The sequence below is a fragment of the Lonchura striata genome, chromosome 6 (assembly GCF_046129695.1).
Source record: "Lonchura striata isolate bLonStr1 chromosome 6, bLonStr1.mat, whole genome shotgun sequence".
Taxonomy (NCBI): domain Eukaryota; kingdom Metazoa; phylum Chordata; class Aves; order Passeriformes; family Estrildidae; genus Lonchura; species Lonchura striata.
Window position 1 is genome coordinate 58,985,028 of NC_134608.1, and position 14,973 is coordinate 59,000,000.

General features: G+C 40.3%; 1 protein-coding gene across 7 annotated transcripts in view; it reads right to left on the minus strand.

The window, feature by feature from the left end:
* PPFIBP2 (PPFIB scaffold protein 2) overlaps positions 1 to 14,973 on the minus strand; it is a 96,336-nt gene that overhangs the window by 35,020 nt on the left and 46,343 nt on the right. For all 7 annotated transcript variants that reach the window (XM_021527572.2, XM_077784388.1, XM_077784385.1 and 4 more), the window contains 2 exons: positions 6,536 to 6,625; positions 2,582 to 2,695 (listed from right to left, as the gene is read on the minus strand). In XM_021527572.2, coding sequence (XP_021383247.2) covers positions 2,582 to 2,695; positions 6,536 to 6,625 — 204 coding nt within the window. The remainder of the gene's footprint in view (positions 1 to 2,581; positions 2,696 to 6,535; positions 6,626 to 14,973) is intronic.

The window sequence follows — 14,973 nt, forward strand, 5'->3', positions numbered from 1 at the left end:
GTGCCTCAAACACGGTCAGAGGAGGGAGAAGGGTGAAAGGAGAATCTTTCTTCTCTTCTCCCCTGCTGCGGCTACTCCACATTCAAGATGCCCACCCAAAATGCTGAACAGCCACTTTTTATGTTATTTGTATAACTTTTATTTCAGTTGCTGTTTCAGAAGTGGTTCCACAATCACTTTGTAGCAGGGTTCAAAACAACGGTGCATAAATCATAAGCCAAAAGGATTTTTTTGCCAGTAACCCCACCCTGACAAGTCTCTGCTAGCACAGATTCAGAAAAAACTACTTTGTAGGGTGGCATTAGATACCCCTTCTGCTGTGGAACTTCCAGATACCATCATTAGGTTATCTCAAAGTTTACACTTTTTTTTATTGAAGCATTTTTTGCACAGAATTAATTATGAGTCACTCTTTTTCAAGTTCTTGAAATTAAAAAGACAGGGCTTTACCTTTACTGTTCCATTTTCCACTTAGAGGAAGCAGCTAACTTAAGTTCACAAAGGCAAAAAATCAGTGGAGTTCAATATATTGTAAATAAGGAAGCAGAACCATGAAATAAATCCGAATTTACACTACAGCCTGTCTCAAGAGGGTAACAGAAGTCATTCTGAAAAGCAGGACACCAGCAGCAGCTGCTGGCTGAGAAGATCTGAACCCGAATCTCTCCAAAACCTGACTGATTTATCTGTTGAAACCCCTGAAGCCACACACTCAGTCTACTTTTGACAAATTATCTGCAGAAACGTCCATTGGCCACATATCTGGCATGAATGTCATGATCACCACACAATCAGGTCATTCTCTTCTGCCCAAATCTCAACTCATCCCCCAAAGGATTATCCAAAAGGAGATAATATTTTCAACAAGGTGAATGGGGAAGGTAACAAATAAATTATATTAAATAGGATCCTCTGCTGAGATAACAGACGGACAACTTCTCTGTCTGCTGAGAGATCTAACTTGGGTTTCCCATATCCCACTATCTACTGGGAGAAACAACAACTACAGCTGCTCAAAGTTATCCCAAAATTTAGATAGAAATAATAAATGTCTTATTTTAGACATATCTGGAGATTCTCTGACTTATTTAGCTTTGGTACAGCCTTTTGCAGCTTATCACTTTAGGATCAGCTTTGTAAGCGATTCATGCACATGCCTAAGGCCAGACAAGCAGATGCAACCATTTTCACTGAAATGGCAATGTTCCTGCAACTTTATATTCTATTTTCAGATGCCTCAGTGTTCTGGTAAATAAGGCTTTAAGTTCACAGTTTCCTCAGAAGAATATCTGGGCAAAACATTTTAAGTCAGAGAAAGAATAAGCAGTTTCAGCAGAAGTCACAGAAAAACTGTCTAGATTTAGATTGGGGCAGGGAGCTTCTGCCCTCTGTTGTGAATGCCTTCCTGAAGCCTGAAACCAGATTTTCACAACTTAAATAATCACTGTAATAACTCAATAATTTGAGTTCCATTTCCAGTTTTCCACTGTAAAACTACATGCACTCACTGTTTGTCTTTTTAAAGATGTCCCCTCAGAATACAGCCTTTCCCAGCTTGGAAGCATTTTGGACTGTGTGAGATGGAAGTTTTTTCCAAGAACCTCTGAGAATTATAATTTAAAATGTTTAGGATATAATTTTATATTTTAGAAACTGCTGCTGTTTACATATACATGCACAAGGATCTTTATCATAATTTAAAGCTACCATCAGTTAATAAAAAGGCTTGTCTCACGTGGACTAAAATAGAAAATATATGACACAAAATATTTGTGTGGGGTGAAGAACTAAGCTCATCAAGAACAGTATCTATCAAAAATAATTCTGGCATAGATTTTTGAGGCATATTTACAGTTTCAAATATATTTTTGGTATCTTATGTACTGCATTAACAGTGGACAATTTGCATCTGTAAAAACAGAAAATTGCACAGGGAAAGGACTTTGGCATCAACAGACCTGCAAGTTCTGTGACATATTTAATTTACCATTTGCTCTGCTCCCTCAACATAGAACATCAAAGAGCAAAAACTAAATCACATAGGCTGAAACTGTTGACTGAAATAAAGAAAAAAATGTCTTTATATACTGATTTTCTTATATCAAAATAAGGGGAAAGCTCCGAAGTTAAGAGAAAATGGTTATAGAACAGAACTTGATACAGTAATTAATTTCAAATTGCTGCTTGTTCAACTTCAAAGCCATAGAAAAACAGAAGGCATTTAAATAAAACCTCTTAATTCTATAACTCCTACATGTATTAGATACATTTAACCTGTCTAACCAGTTACTCAGCCATGTCCAAATAAGCACAGTTCAAATAAGACAAATAGTTTCATTTTACATGCTGCCACGTACAGCATTATGCAACCAGCCAGTAAAACTTCTCTGCAACAGGAAAACAAAGAAACATTTATTGAGGGGAAAAAAAAAAGAAGTGCAAAGCAGGAGGAGAACAATAAAAGAAGCTTTTTTTCTTCCTCTGTGTTTTATCCTGTTGCCAAAGGCAGTCACACATGCAGACAAGCTGACCATGTGTGCTCACCCCACCTCTGGAGAAGGTCTGCAATCCAGATTTTTACCTGTTGGAGCATTTCTTCTGTAGCATTCAGCTTCAACTGATGCCCCTCAAGACAGATTTCTAAGTCCCGGATTTTCTCTCCTTGAGCTTCCACCTGGTCTGTGAGAACACTCACCTGCAATTTGAGAGGAGAAGCAAAGTGCTACTGAACTGACTGTAAATAAGTTTCAATTACCTTATGCATATAACATCCAAATGCACGTTTTGACAAGAAGTTCCCTTTTAAAGCTCTCAATGTTTTAATATTCTTGTGCACTGCAGCAACCTGCTCTACCAAGGCAGAAGTTTTGCAGCCTTACCTGTATTTCACTGCAACCCCGCCCTCTCATCTCCCCTCCCCTGCAACTGTTTTGTTTTGATATAAAAAAGAAAGCGCATTTCAAGGAGAGGTGGAATGCTACCTGCAGGTAGACTGGGTCCCTTCATGCAAAAGTCTGGAAAATTGGAAAGGAGCAAACAATAACAGAGGAAATATTTTATGTGGTTTTGGAGCGTGCATCACTGTTTCGGGTGCTGTTGGCATTTCACTCCCTAAAACAGTTAAGTAGGGAAACTCTTCCTTCCCAGCCCAACTAGTTACTTTACTTCTTACAAGAACAAAACTTTACTGATAGACCACCTATCAATAAAGAGTTCTGAAGCTATAAAGAATGCAATGAGTAAAAGGCAAGTTTTAGCTGTGGCAAAGTTCTATTCCAACAAAGAATCCCAGGCTTTGGCAAGCCAAAACATGAAAGTCAAAGCAGGGAGATGCAGACAATGAACCCCAGGAAAAGAAACAGTAAGCAATCCTGGTAAAGAGCTGTGGGAATGGTGGTACAGAGAAGTGAGTGTGCAATACAAAAAGCCCAGCAGCTGAACCCAAAACTTGCAAAGTAGAAAAAACTGCACCAAGTTTTGATGTTAGAAAGATATGAGGAAAAACCCAGTGGAGACCATACGCTCATTAATTCATTGTGACTATTTCTTTATATAAAAGCCTTGATTATTCTAGTAAAATATTATCTAAAACAAACAGAGGAGCCTAAGTTGTTTGAACTCAATTTTGAAGAAAATGCATGAACAAAACCTTATATATGCTCTCACATCCAATCTTGCAACACCTTTATCAATAAAACAAATAAAAAATGTACAGTATACAGAAGTGAAACTTTTAAGATACATCCACTACACAGCATGTCTAAAACCCAATGAACAATTGAGTTCACTTCAGGGAAGCTGCGGAGGGAGATGTCTGTATTTCTTTTACCTGCTGACATAATGCCAAGCATGCCTGGGAAAAAAATCACAGAAAAAAATAAAAAAGAAAAAAGAAAAAGAATTTTTTTTCTCCTGTTGAAGTAGTTGTCTGTAGCTTAAAGTACAGCTGAACTCAGGATGAGAGATGATTGGAAGGAGTGGGTGGAGGCAGATGGCAGGGGGACACATCCAAGCTGGAGCAGGAGAACTCCCTGCAAGGAAATCTCTTGCTTGTCTACTTTGTTTTGTTCCCATTAAATGAGGGATGATACACAAAAAAAACCCCATGTGAGGTCAGAAGGAATGAAGGGGCAAACTGAATTCTCTCCTTCAGTGTGATACAAGTTCCAGAGAAAGAAAAACAGCTTTATTTAGAGCTTCAGGTTAGGTTTAAATACCACTTCAACCTGGAAAGAAAACTCTTCATGTTAAATGTGACCTGCAAAGGAATTTAGTGAAAGCTTAGCAGCTTTAGAAGCATGTGTTGGGTGTTCCAGCTGCTGGGCTGAGAGGCACATCAGCCACTTGGAGCTCATATTTTCCCTTCTATCCAGGATCACATCTGCCAGACTCTTCAAGGAACCTGAAGGCTGCACCCAGAACAAAATCCCAGTTTATGCTAGGCTGGCAATTCCATCTTGCTTTAGTAGTGCAACACCTGCAAGACTCAGCCTGTAGGTAATATATTTTCTGTAAAAGTGAGGGGCATTGAGCACTTAGTTAAAATTGGAGTGTTAGAGTGTTAGAAAGGATTAAAATCTGAGGCTGGAGTGCTCCCAGCCTCCCATTCCCTCCAGCCTGCAGCTGTGGGCCAGTGGCTGGTGCAATTCAGCATGAGGCACAGAACAGAGATGCTCTGCTCCCTTTTTGTCCTCCTTCCTGCCCAGGTCACACCCAGCAGCAGCTTTGCACCAGCACAGTCCCTCCAGCCACAAATCTCAGCCTGGGGCTTGCCTGTGCTCCTCACATGTGACTGCCTGGACAGAGGAGATGCTGTAAGCCAGGTCCTAAACCCAGCTCCACCTTGGCACCTTTGTTGTTGTTGATGTTCACCTTCCAGACTGAGGTTTTTTTTGTCTTATTTGCCTGGGGGTTTTTGCAGTTCCACAGCAACGCTGCGCAGTGGGAAAGGAAAATGCAAAAATATTGACTAAGCCTTCGGGTTTGATGGAGGGTGGAAGTGATGGGAGTAAAATGCAAGAGAGATTATTTTCAAGCTCTGATTTTACTCTGTTCCTTCTAAGAAAAACTCTAGGCAGGTCCCAAAACATGTTACAAACCCCTGTGTTTTGTGCATTTGGCTGGCTGCCTCCCTGGGTACCTGTTTGTGTGGATGAAGAAATAGTTCTTGAAAATCTGCAGGACAAAGAGAGGAAAAGCACATCCTGAGCAGCAGCCTGGGACAGTCTGCAGGGAGCCACCAGCACTGGCCCTGTCAGACCCAAAGAAGCTGCACAGAAATGTGGGGAACACAGGAGACCCTCCCAGGTGCACAGTCCCACCATCAGCTCTGGATGGAACAGATGGATTTGGCACCCTAATTGTCTCTCCACTCATGAGCTGCTCCTGCATCCAAAACATGAATGTACACTGTGAGAAGTTGTTTGCTTTTACTAATAGGATCAAGTTTCTAGCATTAACAAACAGTTGATTAATAAAATGTGTTCTAATAAATCTAAATTATAAAAGGAATTTGTAGCACACACTTAAATTACAACTAGAAGATTGTTTTTCAGTCAGGTGGGTTTTTTTCCTAAATTTGGTAATAGCAATTTAGTTTAACAGTAATTAAAAAAAAAAAAAAAAATCCAACCAAGCCAAAGCTTGTGTCTCAAAACATTCATTGTTTATTTGACAACAGCAGTGAGGCTTCTGCTCAGTAAATGAACACAAGTATGAGCAGAACATACAGGACAAGACATGTTTACAGAAAATTGTGACTGAAAGCAGGGAGAACACCCACCCAACAGACTTCAACTTTGTTTGATATAAATATATATGCTTATAATATGCATTTGAAAGCATGAAGGGAAGGATCTTCAAAGACATTTAAATAATCTCCAGCTTCACCTTTTATAAAGCATGGAATATACAGTTTAGTACTAGCAAAAATACACAGAAAAAGTTTTTTTTTTTTTTGAAATTGTGCAACGTGTGTTCTGCAGGAGGAGAGCTTACATGGGACATGGGATCTTGGAAAAAAAAAGCTTGGTAAACTGAGAAACAGGAAACCTGGAAGAGCTTAGGCATGCATTTTACTGTCAGATTTTCTCTATCCCTGCTTCCCTCCCCCTTAAGCTCTTTGAAGATGTAAACAATTTTGGTACAGCATATAAACAGGAAAAATACCAGTTCCATCTACCTGCCAGTCTTCTGGCTCACAAAAAATGGTAGCACACAGAACCTAGAAAACTGGCACAACCTAGCAAACCTACAATGAGAACCACCATGCCAGAAGTGGCCTGGGACAGAATTATTTTTAATCACTTTGTCATCCCCCCACTTTTTCTGCTGTTACACCTCTGTCCTCTACCAGCCTGCCCCATCACAAAATCATTTAGAAGGATGATACAGATTACAAATTAATTCCCAGTTAAACATCAGCTATGTTTGGCGACCTGCTAACATTTGTTTAACAGAAAATACTCTGCCACTTCAGCTTTCATGCACTGGATATCAACTATGCAGGCAAAATTCTTCTCTCTTTTGGACATACCTGCAGGATAAGCGACTCTTTATCACCTTCTAGTCGTGCCAACCTTTCTTGATAAGTTTCATTATTGGATGAATGATGGTTCACCTGTGACTGGGAGGGGAAAAAAAAGTGCTGTGAGAATTTTTACAGTTCAAGTTTCAAGCAACAGTTAATAAAAGTTTTGTATATTAAGTAGCTTTTATATGACAAAAAATATGAAAAAATATGTGCATAGACCAGAACTGTTTATTTCATACGTATTAAACCTGTACTTACTGTACATTAAAAATTAGTGTACATTAAGAATGTACCTTCTTAAAGGTATTTTGAACACTCTCTCATTTCCAGCATTCAAGAGTGGTAAATCAATAGACTGGTATTTTCTAGAAAGTTATAATTTCAGGGGAAAAAACTATTTTACCAAAACAAAACCTATTTAATTTGAAATATCTATTCTCCACAGTATTTTTGCAAAGTCAATGAATCTTGTATTTACTTTCAAGTGGCAAAAATTGCAATAGATGTGTTATTCCTAGAAATTACTGAAAGAAAATTAGAAGTTTTTTGTTAGCAACTAAAAATTTATTTAAATGATCAAATTATTATCAGGAACTATTCTAGCCACCCAATTACTCACAGGCTTCTAAAAGGCTCTAGGGAGCAAAACCTTCTAAAACATGATCTGTCCTTCACTATTATGTCCCATTTCCTATGAATTTTAATATTTCACATGGAAACACCACCATTAAAAAAAAAAATATATCTGCAGATTTATTTAAGTTTAGAAGAGTTTCCTCAGTTCATCCTGCACACTGAAACATTGTGAGAATGGAGCTGTTTGCTCAGAGCATCAAAAGTAACCTGAGCCCCCAGAGGTTGATTTCCCAGCTCCACTGCAGGCACTGCATTTCTGCCAGGGAACACAACACTCAGCCTGGATTTTCAGCTAACACAGGAATCCAAGGAGCTCCCTTCAACTGCAGCTGACTTCTCATTTATAGTTACTTGCACAATGTCACCAATAGAATTATAATCCCCCTCCCCAACTGCCTTTTCTTTTTCAACTGAAAATTTGTGAACAGATTTAAAAAATATATATTTATAGCTTCTGAATCGATGCTGAGTCCAACAGGCCCAAACGTAACACAAATGCTGAAAATAAACATGGTGCTAGTTAACACAAATCAAGAAATCAAATTTTTATTCAATCAAAAGACACTTTTCAAGCCATAAAGTGCTGAACTAGATGTAAGTGTGGCACTAGATACAAGTGTGGCACCTTTGTAAGATGAGAGAAACTGAGCATCCTTATCTCTGATTATTTTGAAAGAAATTGAGATAATCACAATGGCACCAACAAACAGGGGCTGAAAGATGTCTGACGAGATCATCTGCTTCACTATTCCATCCTAGAGCCAATAATTATTTGCAATATTCTTGTTTTGTCTTCTTCTAAAGACCTCTAGAGTTGGAACTCACAGCTTCTCCATCTGCTTCTTCCCTACCCATCATAAGAGCATTTTTCTTCATGCCTAATCTGAATTATCTCTTCAACTTCATGGTTAACATACCACCATAAAGGAAAACATAGGTCCTTCCATTCACTTCAGAGATTTTTTTACATATTTGAAGATTATCTCTACATCTCTAATTAGCAGGTCCCTCCTCATGCTGTGAAAGAAAATACGAGTTTTTTTGTCTTTTCCTCATAGATTATTTTTCAAGATTTGCTTTGTGGTTTTCTTTTGGTTCCTCTTCACCAACTATTTCCCAGCTTCTTCTGAAATTAAGGATTTAAGAGGAGACACAGCTGACTCCAGCTGAGACTGGTTTAAAATCTTTTCACAGACTCCTGGGACATATTTCTTTCCATATAGTAAAATTCATACTTTTTCAGCCTAGGACCCATAAGTTCCAGATCCTTTTAAAATCCTTTTATTTAGCCATCAGCCTGTTCTTCATTCTGCTTTTACTCTTTGTTTCTGCTTAAATGTATAACTTTGAGTATGTCTGCGCTGACTTGCATTCTATTATTTATACTCTTCTCCTATGCATCTAGCTCTTATGTTTTAACCATGTCCTTCAGCATAGCTGCAACACCTCTAAATTCAATAATCTTGGTCTTTTGTTCCTGTTTAAAGGGTCAACAGGAATGCTGGAAACAGAATTTACAGGTTCTCACTCCATACCTCACTTACCAGCACTCACCATCAAAAGAAGAACGTGTTAACTCTTCTCAAAATATACTTTTGTCACAAGGTTTTGACCAGCTCATAATAAACACAACTAGGGTTCAAGACCTCACAGAAATGGCTCTAAATTGCAGGTGTGAGGTCAGCCAGAAAGGCCTCAGATAAGCACAGGAAGGTACAGTAGACAGAAAAATGACCTGCTAAATAAAAGTGTCTGATTGACGTACAGCAGTTGTTTGAGCCTCGGTAATGCTCTGTGGCACGTATAAAGACAAGATAAAACAGTGTAACATGAACCAAGGCCATCTGTGGATGGTTGGAGAGCATTCTGCTGTTGTGAGAGTCAGGACTGAGAGGAAACTGAGCAAGATGTCACATGTATCAGCAGCAATTGAATTCAAGACCCACAGCACAAAAGACACGAGAACTCACAAACAACAAATAAACACTGCTCATGTGGTTACACAGGTCTAAAAAGCTGAATCTGCAGGGTTTCCTATAAAGCTGTTACTTCAGAAGATCCAGCATTAAAGACCAAAGATTGTTACCTGGGCTAGACAAGTTAGAAGCCAAATATGTTAACTATGCCTCTTCCAATGAAAGATACGCTAAGGCAAGGCAGCTAAAAATATGCTGATGGCAGTACCACTGCAGATAAAAAATCAACTGCATGCCATAAATACTTTGCCTACAGGAATCATAGAATTCTTAAAAATGGAAAAGAGTTTTAAGATCGAGTCCAACCCGCACAACCACCTTTTTCACCATAAAACCATGTCCTCAAGTACCACATCTACACATTTTTTGAACTCTTCCAGGAATGGTGTCTTTGCCTGGGCAGTCTGTTCCCATGTTCTACAACCCTTTTTGTGATGAAATTTTTCCTGACATCCAGTCTGAACCTCTCATGGCACAACTCAAACCATTTCTCTCATCTTGTCTGGGAGGAGAGGCTGATCCCCACCTCGCCCCACCCTCCTGTCAGGCAGCTCAGAGAGGGGTCAGGTCTCCCCTGAGCCTCTTTTCTCCAGGCTGAATGCCCCCAGCTCCCTCAACTGCTTCTCGCAGGGCTTTTACCCTCCAGAACCTCCCAGCTCCATTGCCCTTCTCAGGACCTGCTCCAGCCCCTCAATGTCCTTCCAGAACTGAGGGGCCCAGACCAGGACACAGCACCTGAGGCGTGGCCTCAGCAGTGCCCAGAACAGGGGCACAGCCCTGCCCTGGTCCTGCTGGGGACAATATTTCTGTGCAGGCCACGTGCCATTGGCCTCCTTGGCACCCTGGGCACACCTGGCTCATGTTCCATTGCTCACAACCACTACGCCCAGGTCCTTCTCTCTGGCCACTGTCCAGCTATTCTGTCCCCAGCCTGGAGTGCTCCACGGGGTTGTTTTGACCCAAGGACAGCATCCAGAAATTGGCCTTGTTGAATCTCACACCATTGGTCTCGGCCCATCCCTCCAGAAGATCAACACTCCCACCCAGCTCGGTGTTATCTTTGTACTTGCTGCATGTGCACTCGATCTAGATCATCAATAATGGCACCAAACAGGACTGGGTCCAACACTGATCCCTAGGGAACACCACTGGTAATGGTCCCCAGCTGGATGTGGCACCATCCACCACCACTCCATGCCAGGACATCCAGCCAGGTTTTACCCACTGAAGAAGGACCTGTCCTGCCATGGGAAGCCAGGAGCTGCAAAGCAATTTCTTGGGGCATCTGTATTACAGTCTCCTTAGTGATTTTGGATATAGTTTACTGCCCATCAGATGGCAAGAGATATTAACCTAAAACAATTGGAACAATTCCAAATCAGCTGTAACTCCCAGTTCTAGAGAAAGAAAAGAAAAATAAAACTTCCCATCACCTGCTTTACCTTCTTTGTTTTTATTTTCCAAATCTCTCTTTGGAATATACTCATTGATTTAACATGAAAATAATACTGGAATGTTGCTGGGAAGGTCTAAGTATCACTTTCATGATCCAGTCATTACTGAGTCCTCTTCCAAGAAAAGAGCTTGAATTTTCCTTCTCATGTGACACAAAAAAAACCAGACTTTGGAGAACAATTAAACAGCTTTGATTTAAAATTGAGATAATCAGCAGAAGTATCAAAGGATATGGCAAGAAATGTTGGTCAGTTGATGTTTTCCTCAGGTGTGCCTTTTCAGCACTAAGAATCTCCAAAACAGCTAATTTTAACCCTAACCCCTCCAACTTCTGAAGTTGGTCAGCAACCTGTGACTCAGAAATTTGTCACAAACAACACGGATCTCACCCTGGGCTGTGGAGTGGGGAGGAGCTGGGAAAAGAAATCTGGCAGTCAGTGAAAGTGGTGATTTGTGAGCTTTTTCAACAAGTCACCCGCCCCTGTGAGGAGACAGATTGTGTCATAACCCTCCTCTCTTCCTTAGCCACATGAATCACATTCAGCTCCTCTGATACTTGGACAGGATGCCTGTGGCAATGACAATACTTGTATTAACAGGGGAGATTAGGGGCAAGTTGATGTACTGCTTTTTGTTGGAGTTTAGAAGCTGAAAACAAGGGGAATGGCCAGCAGAGTCCAGGCAGTCAGGTTTACCACAAAGTCCTCAAAGACCTCAGTGCTGCATTCTGGTAGGAATCCAGGGCTTCCCTCTGGCTGCCCTGGCAGGTCTGGGACCCTGGCAGGGGTCAGGAACCCCCCTGGACAGAGCCCCCAGAGACACTGGCTGTGATCTCTGTCCATGGAAAAGAGTTTTCAATCTTACAGGATGAATTACAAGCTCTGAGTGTTTGATATCAGTAATAATTAAGTGTGGCACGGGTGCAAAAGTAAAATTTTAGGATTCTAGATTAGGGGTCCAAAGGGGACAAGATGGAGGAAATTGGGTGTGCCTTGTCCTTTTTCTCCTTCTTCATGCCCTCCATGTTTCACTGTGGTGTTGGCATTTTTCTGTTGGTTCAGGCTGGGGACACACTGTCCAACGTAGGTGACAGATATTGGCACGTTATTGTCAATCCAGCCCAGGGAGTTTCTGGTATTTAATGTTTGTAACATCCCACTGAGGGCAGAGCCCCACACGCTGCCCTGCAGGACAGAGCTGGGCAGGGCAGCAGAACATGTGAGAGATAAACAGAATAAACAACCTGGAAACCAGCACAGACCAATGATGGTTTCTGCTTTGGCAGTGGGGCTGAGAGACAGAGACTTTCTACAATCTCAGAATCATCAATACCTCAGATTCCAACACATTCCAACACAAGAAAATGGACACTGCAGCCTCTTCCCAGCCTGTTTGCATTTGACAATATTTAGAGGTGCATGGTCTTTCCACCTCTGTATTACTCTTTGTGGTCACTAGAATTATGGTCTGAGTCACAAGGAGTTGTATTATGATGAGTGATGAGTGAGCAGCTCACACAGTAAACATTTTTATTTGCATCTGACTGTCGAAGCAAAAATTTAATCTCTTGGCATGTTAGTGCTACCTTAGATACACACCCATCCCAATGTATGTGCATTTCCTCAGTTACCTCAGAGGAGGAGGAGAAGGCTGGAACATAATTTCTGGATCTATAATTCTTGCCTTTCATCTGAAGGCAATTAGTAAATCAACAGCAGGATTTTTTATTTGCCATTGTTACTGGTTGCTTAAATGAAAGTAGCAGTCACTTGAAAAAGGCTGACAATGCATAGTCTGAAATTTAACAAAGACAGAGCTAGGCAAATATTGGGTAGTCCTTAAACCAAATGAAATTTGAACAAATATTTTTACTTTATCTGGATAATTTTTCTAACAACAAATACTTATTTTTTTCCTCCAGACAGTTACACTTATTAAAATAAAATATCCTTACAGAAGCCACAAGATTCACCTTCAATATCTTGAATTTAATGGCTACATCATGGGTTTGATCCCTCCACATCTTGCTGGTACAGGTTAAGAATCTCATCCGGAAAAAAAGGAAGGCATAAAACCAATATACACCAATTTCAGGCCAGCCATCAGCTCTGTGCTGCACAGTTTGCAGTGAATATGAGCATTTATATGAATAATTTTGGGCTATAACTAAATGTCTACGTACCAAAATATGGGTTGTACTGTTTTTATCTGGAATGGTAGCTTCTAATTAAGGATGGGTGGAAAAATAAGAATAAAGCAACAGGATGACACAAAATTGTATGTGAACTCTCTAACCCAAGTCCCTTGGGAGAACAAAAGAATATTTATTTAAAATGAGACTCTTTCAGGTGGTGGGGGTATTTCAAGTCCCTTAGTTTGCAAATGAAACTTTTAAGAGAACCACACTCATGCCCTGTGGAAGAGCCCAATATTAATTACCTGCAAAACACTTCCTCCAAACTGCTTAATGACTGTGCTGCTGGCCAAGCTGTGAATTTAAAAGCACGATGTTTATACATCAGGAATTTTCCCTGCCCTCCTTCCTTGGCTCTGTCCACATGTGCTCAGGTTTTGCTGCCCACTTTGTCCATCCCTCTGGCCATTCTTGGCCCAGCAGTTCCACAGGTCATGCTGACACCAATAAAGTCCAAAGGCAAGAACTGAAATGTGGTGACATGTTATTTCAGTTTGATCTAAATAATACTTTTCCCCCTGCTGCTGTTGGAAGATGCCACTGTACACATGACGTTAAAAGACTGCTTAAAACCAGACCCTCCATTATAAGCATCTGAAAATAGCAGTTGTATCTGTTGTTTTGCCTGCCTGGATCTCGTGATTTTTGGTTTTGTTCGCTGCCCTAACCCAGTCCAAGCCACAGATACCACACAAATCCAGCCCAGTCAACCCCAGCAACATCAAAACCCATCTGGGTCTCTGAAGTGATTTCTGCTAATGATGAAGTTTGAGCCAGCTCTGGCATACTTCACCAAGGCGTTATGGAAGCCTTGTTGCAGTTATTCTCTGTTAAATGCCATGTGTTACTCTGAAAGCAAGTCATAATTTTATTATCAGCCAAAGAGCAACAGTTTATGATTGCAGGAACTGAAATCTTTATGCGCTGTAACAATCAGTGCCAGACATGAGACGTTGGGAGAACTGATCCAGCAGCTTAGATTGTTTCAACTTCTTTGGTTTCTAAATCACTTGTCAAAGGAATGTGGGAGCAGACTGCTTAAAGTTCTCCTGGGAACAGTGTAAGAGCGCTTTCGTTCCTCCTTCCTTCCCTCACGTGTGATCACCCCTTTAAAGAGTTTGCAAGGAAAAGCAGCAGTACTGATATTCTCCTTTATGTACCTGACATAAAGGGAATTACATGCCACAACAGCAGAAGCATTATTAATTCCTGTAAAACCTTGTGCTACATTTGAACACCGTGCCCTTTCTGAGCACAGCCCTCAAGCTGATGGCAGCAGACCTTACTAACCTTTCTGCTAGCAAACCTGTCTTCACAGAAATGAAATTTCTGGAAGCAGGACTGGCAGACACACCGTATCCATAACCTCATTTAAACAGCACATTAATATGTGAGCTCAAAATACACCTTTTTAGAGAGGTAATTAGCTTTAACTGCACAGAGCACAGGTTAAACGAAGAGTATAAAGTTACCAGCAGCTACTTCCTGTTGCCTCTTCACTATCCGCTCACTTCCCATTTAATCCCCTCCACGGACACACTCCAGAAATGTGAAAGTTGGCAGATATCTGATGCAAATATTTGCTAAATTAGCTTCAAGATTCTCAGGCTCTTATTAAAGACTGATACATCATTGATATTTTACACTTATTCAAGAAACTACTCAAAATAAATGTTCCTAATCACATTTCACATTAGAATGGACAGATATTTTATATTTATACATCGTAAAAACCCAAGAGAGCACTTGCATTTGTATTCATGTGTGTATATGTATAGACAGGCAGGAATTTGCAGGAAAAGCACACACAGACTAAAACAGATTTTAAAAGAATAAGGAGAAAATGTGCTTCTTTTGTGACACATAAATCCATATTCTAATTTTAACAACAGCCTATTCTGAGGGATCTAGTAATATCTCATTCATAGATTTTTCTAACACTGAAAAAGAAATACTCTAATCATAAAAAAAATCTAAAAGCTGACAAAAACAAAGTGATTTTTTCAAAGTAATGAGAGAACTGCATAAACCTACATTTAAGAAAAGAAAGACAATTTCATGCAGTTAATCTATGTCTGGGCAGTTAATCAACAAATTTAACAAAATTAATAGCTTTGCCTTTTAAACAAACCCATCCTTTTAGCAGAGTAACAGGCACAGAAGAAAACCACCACCATTTT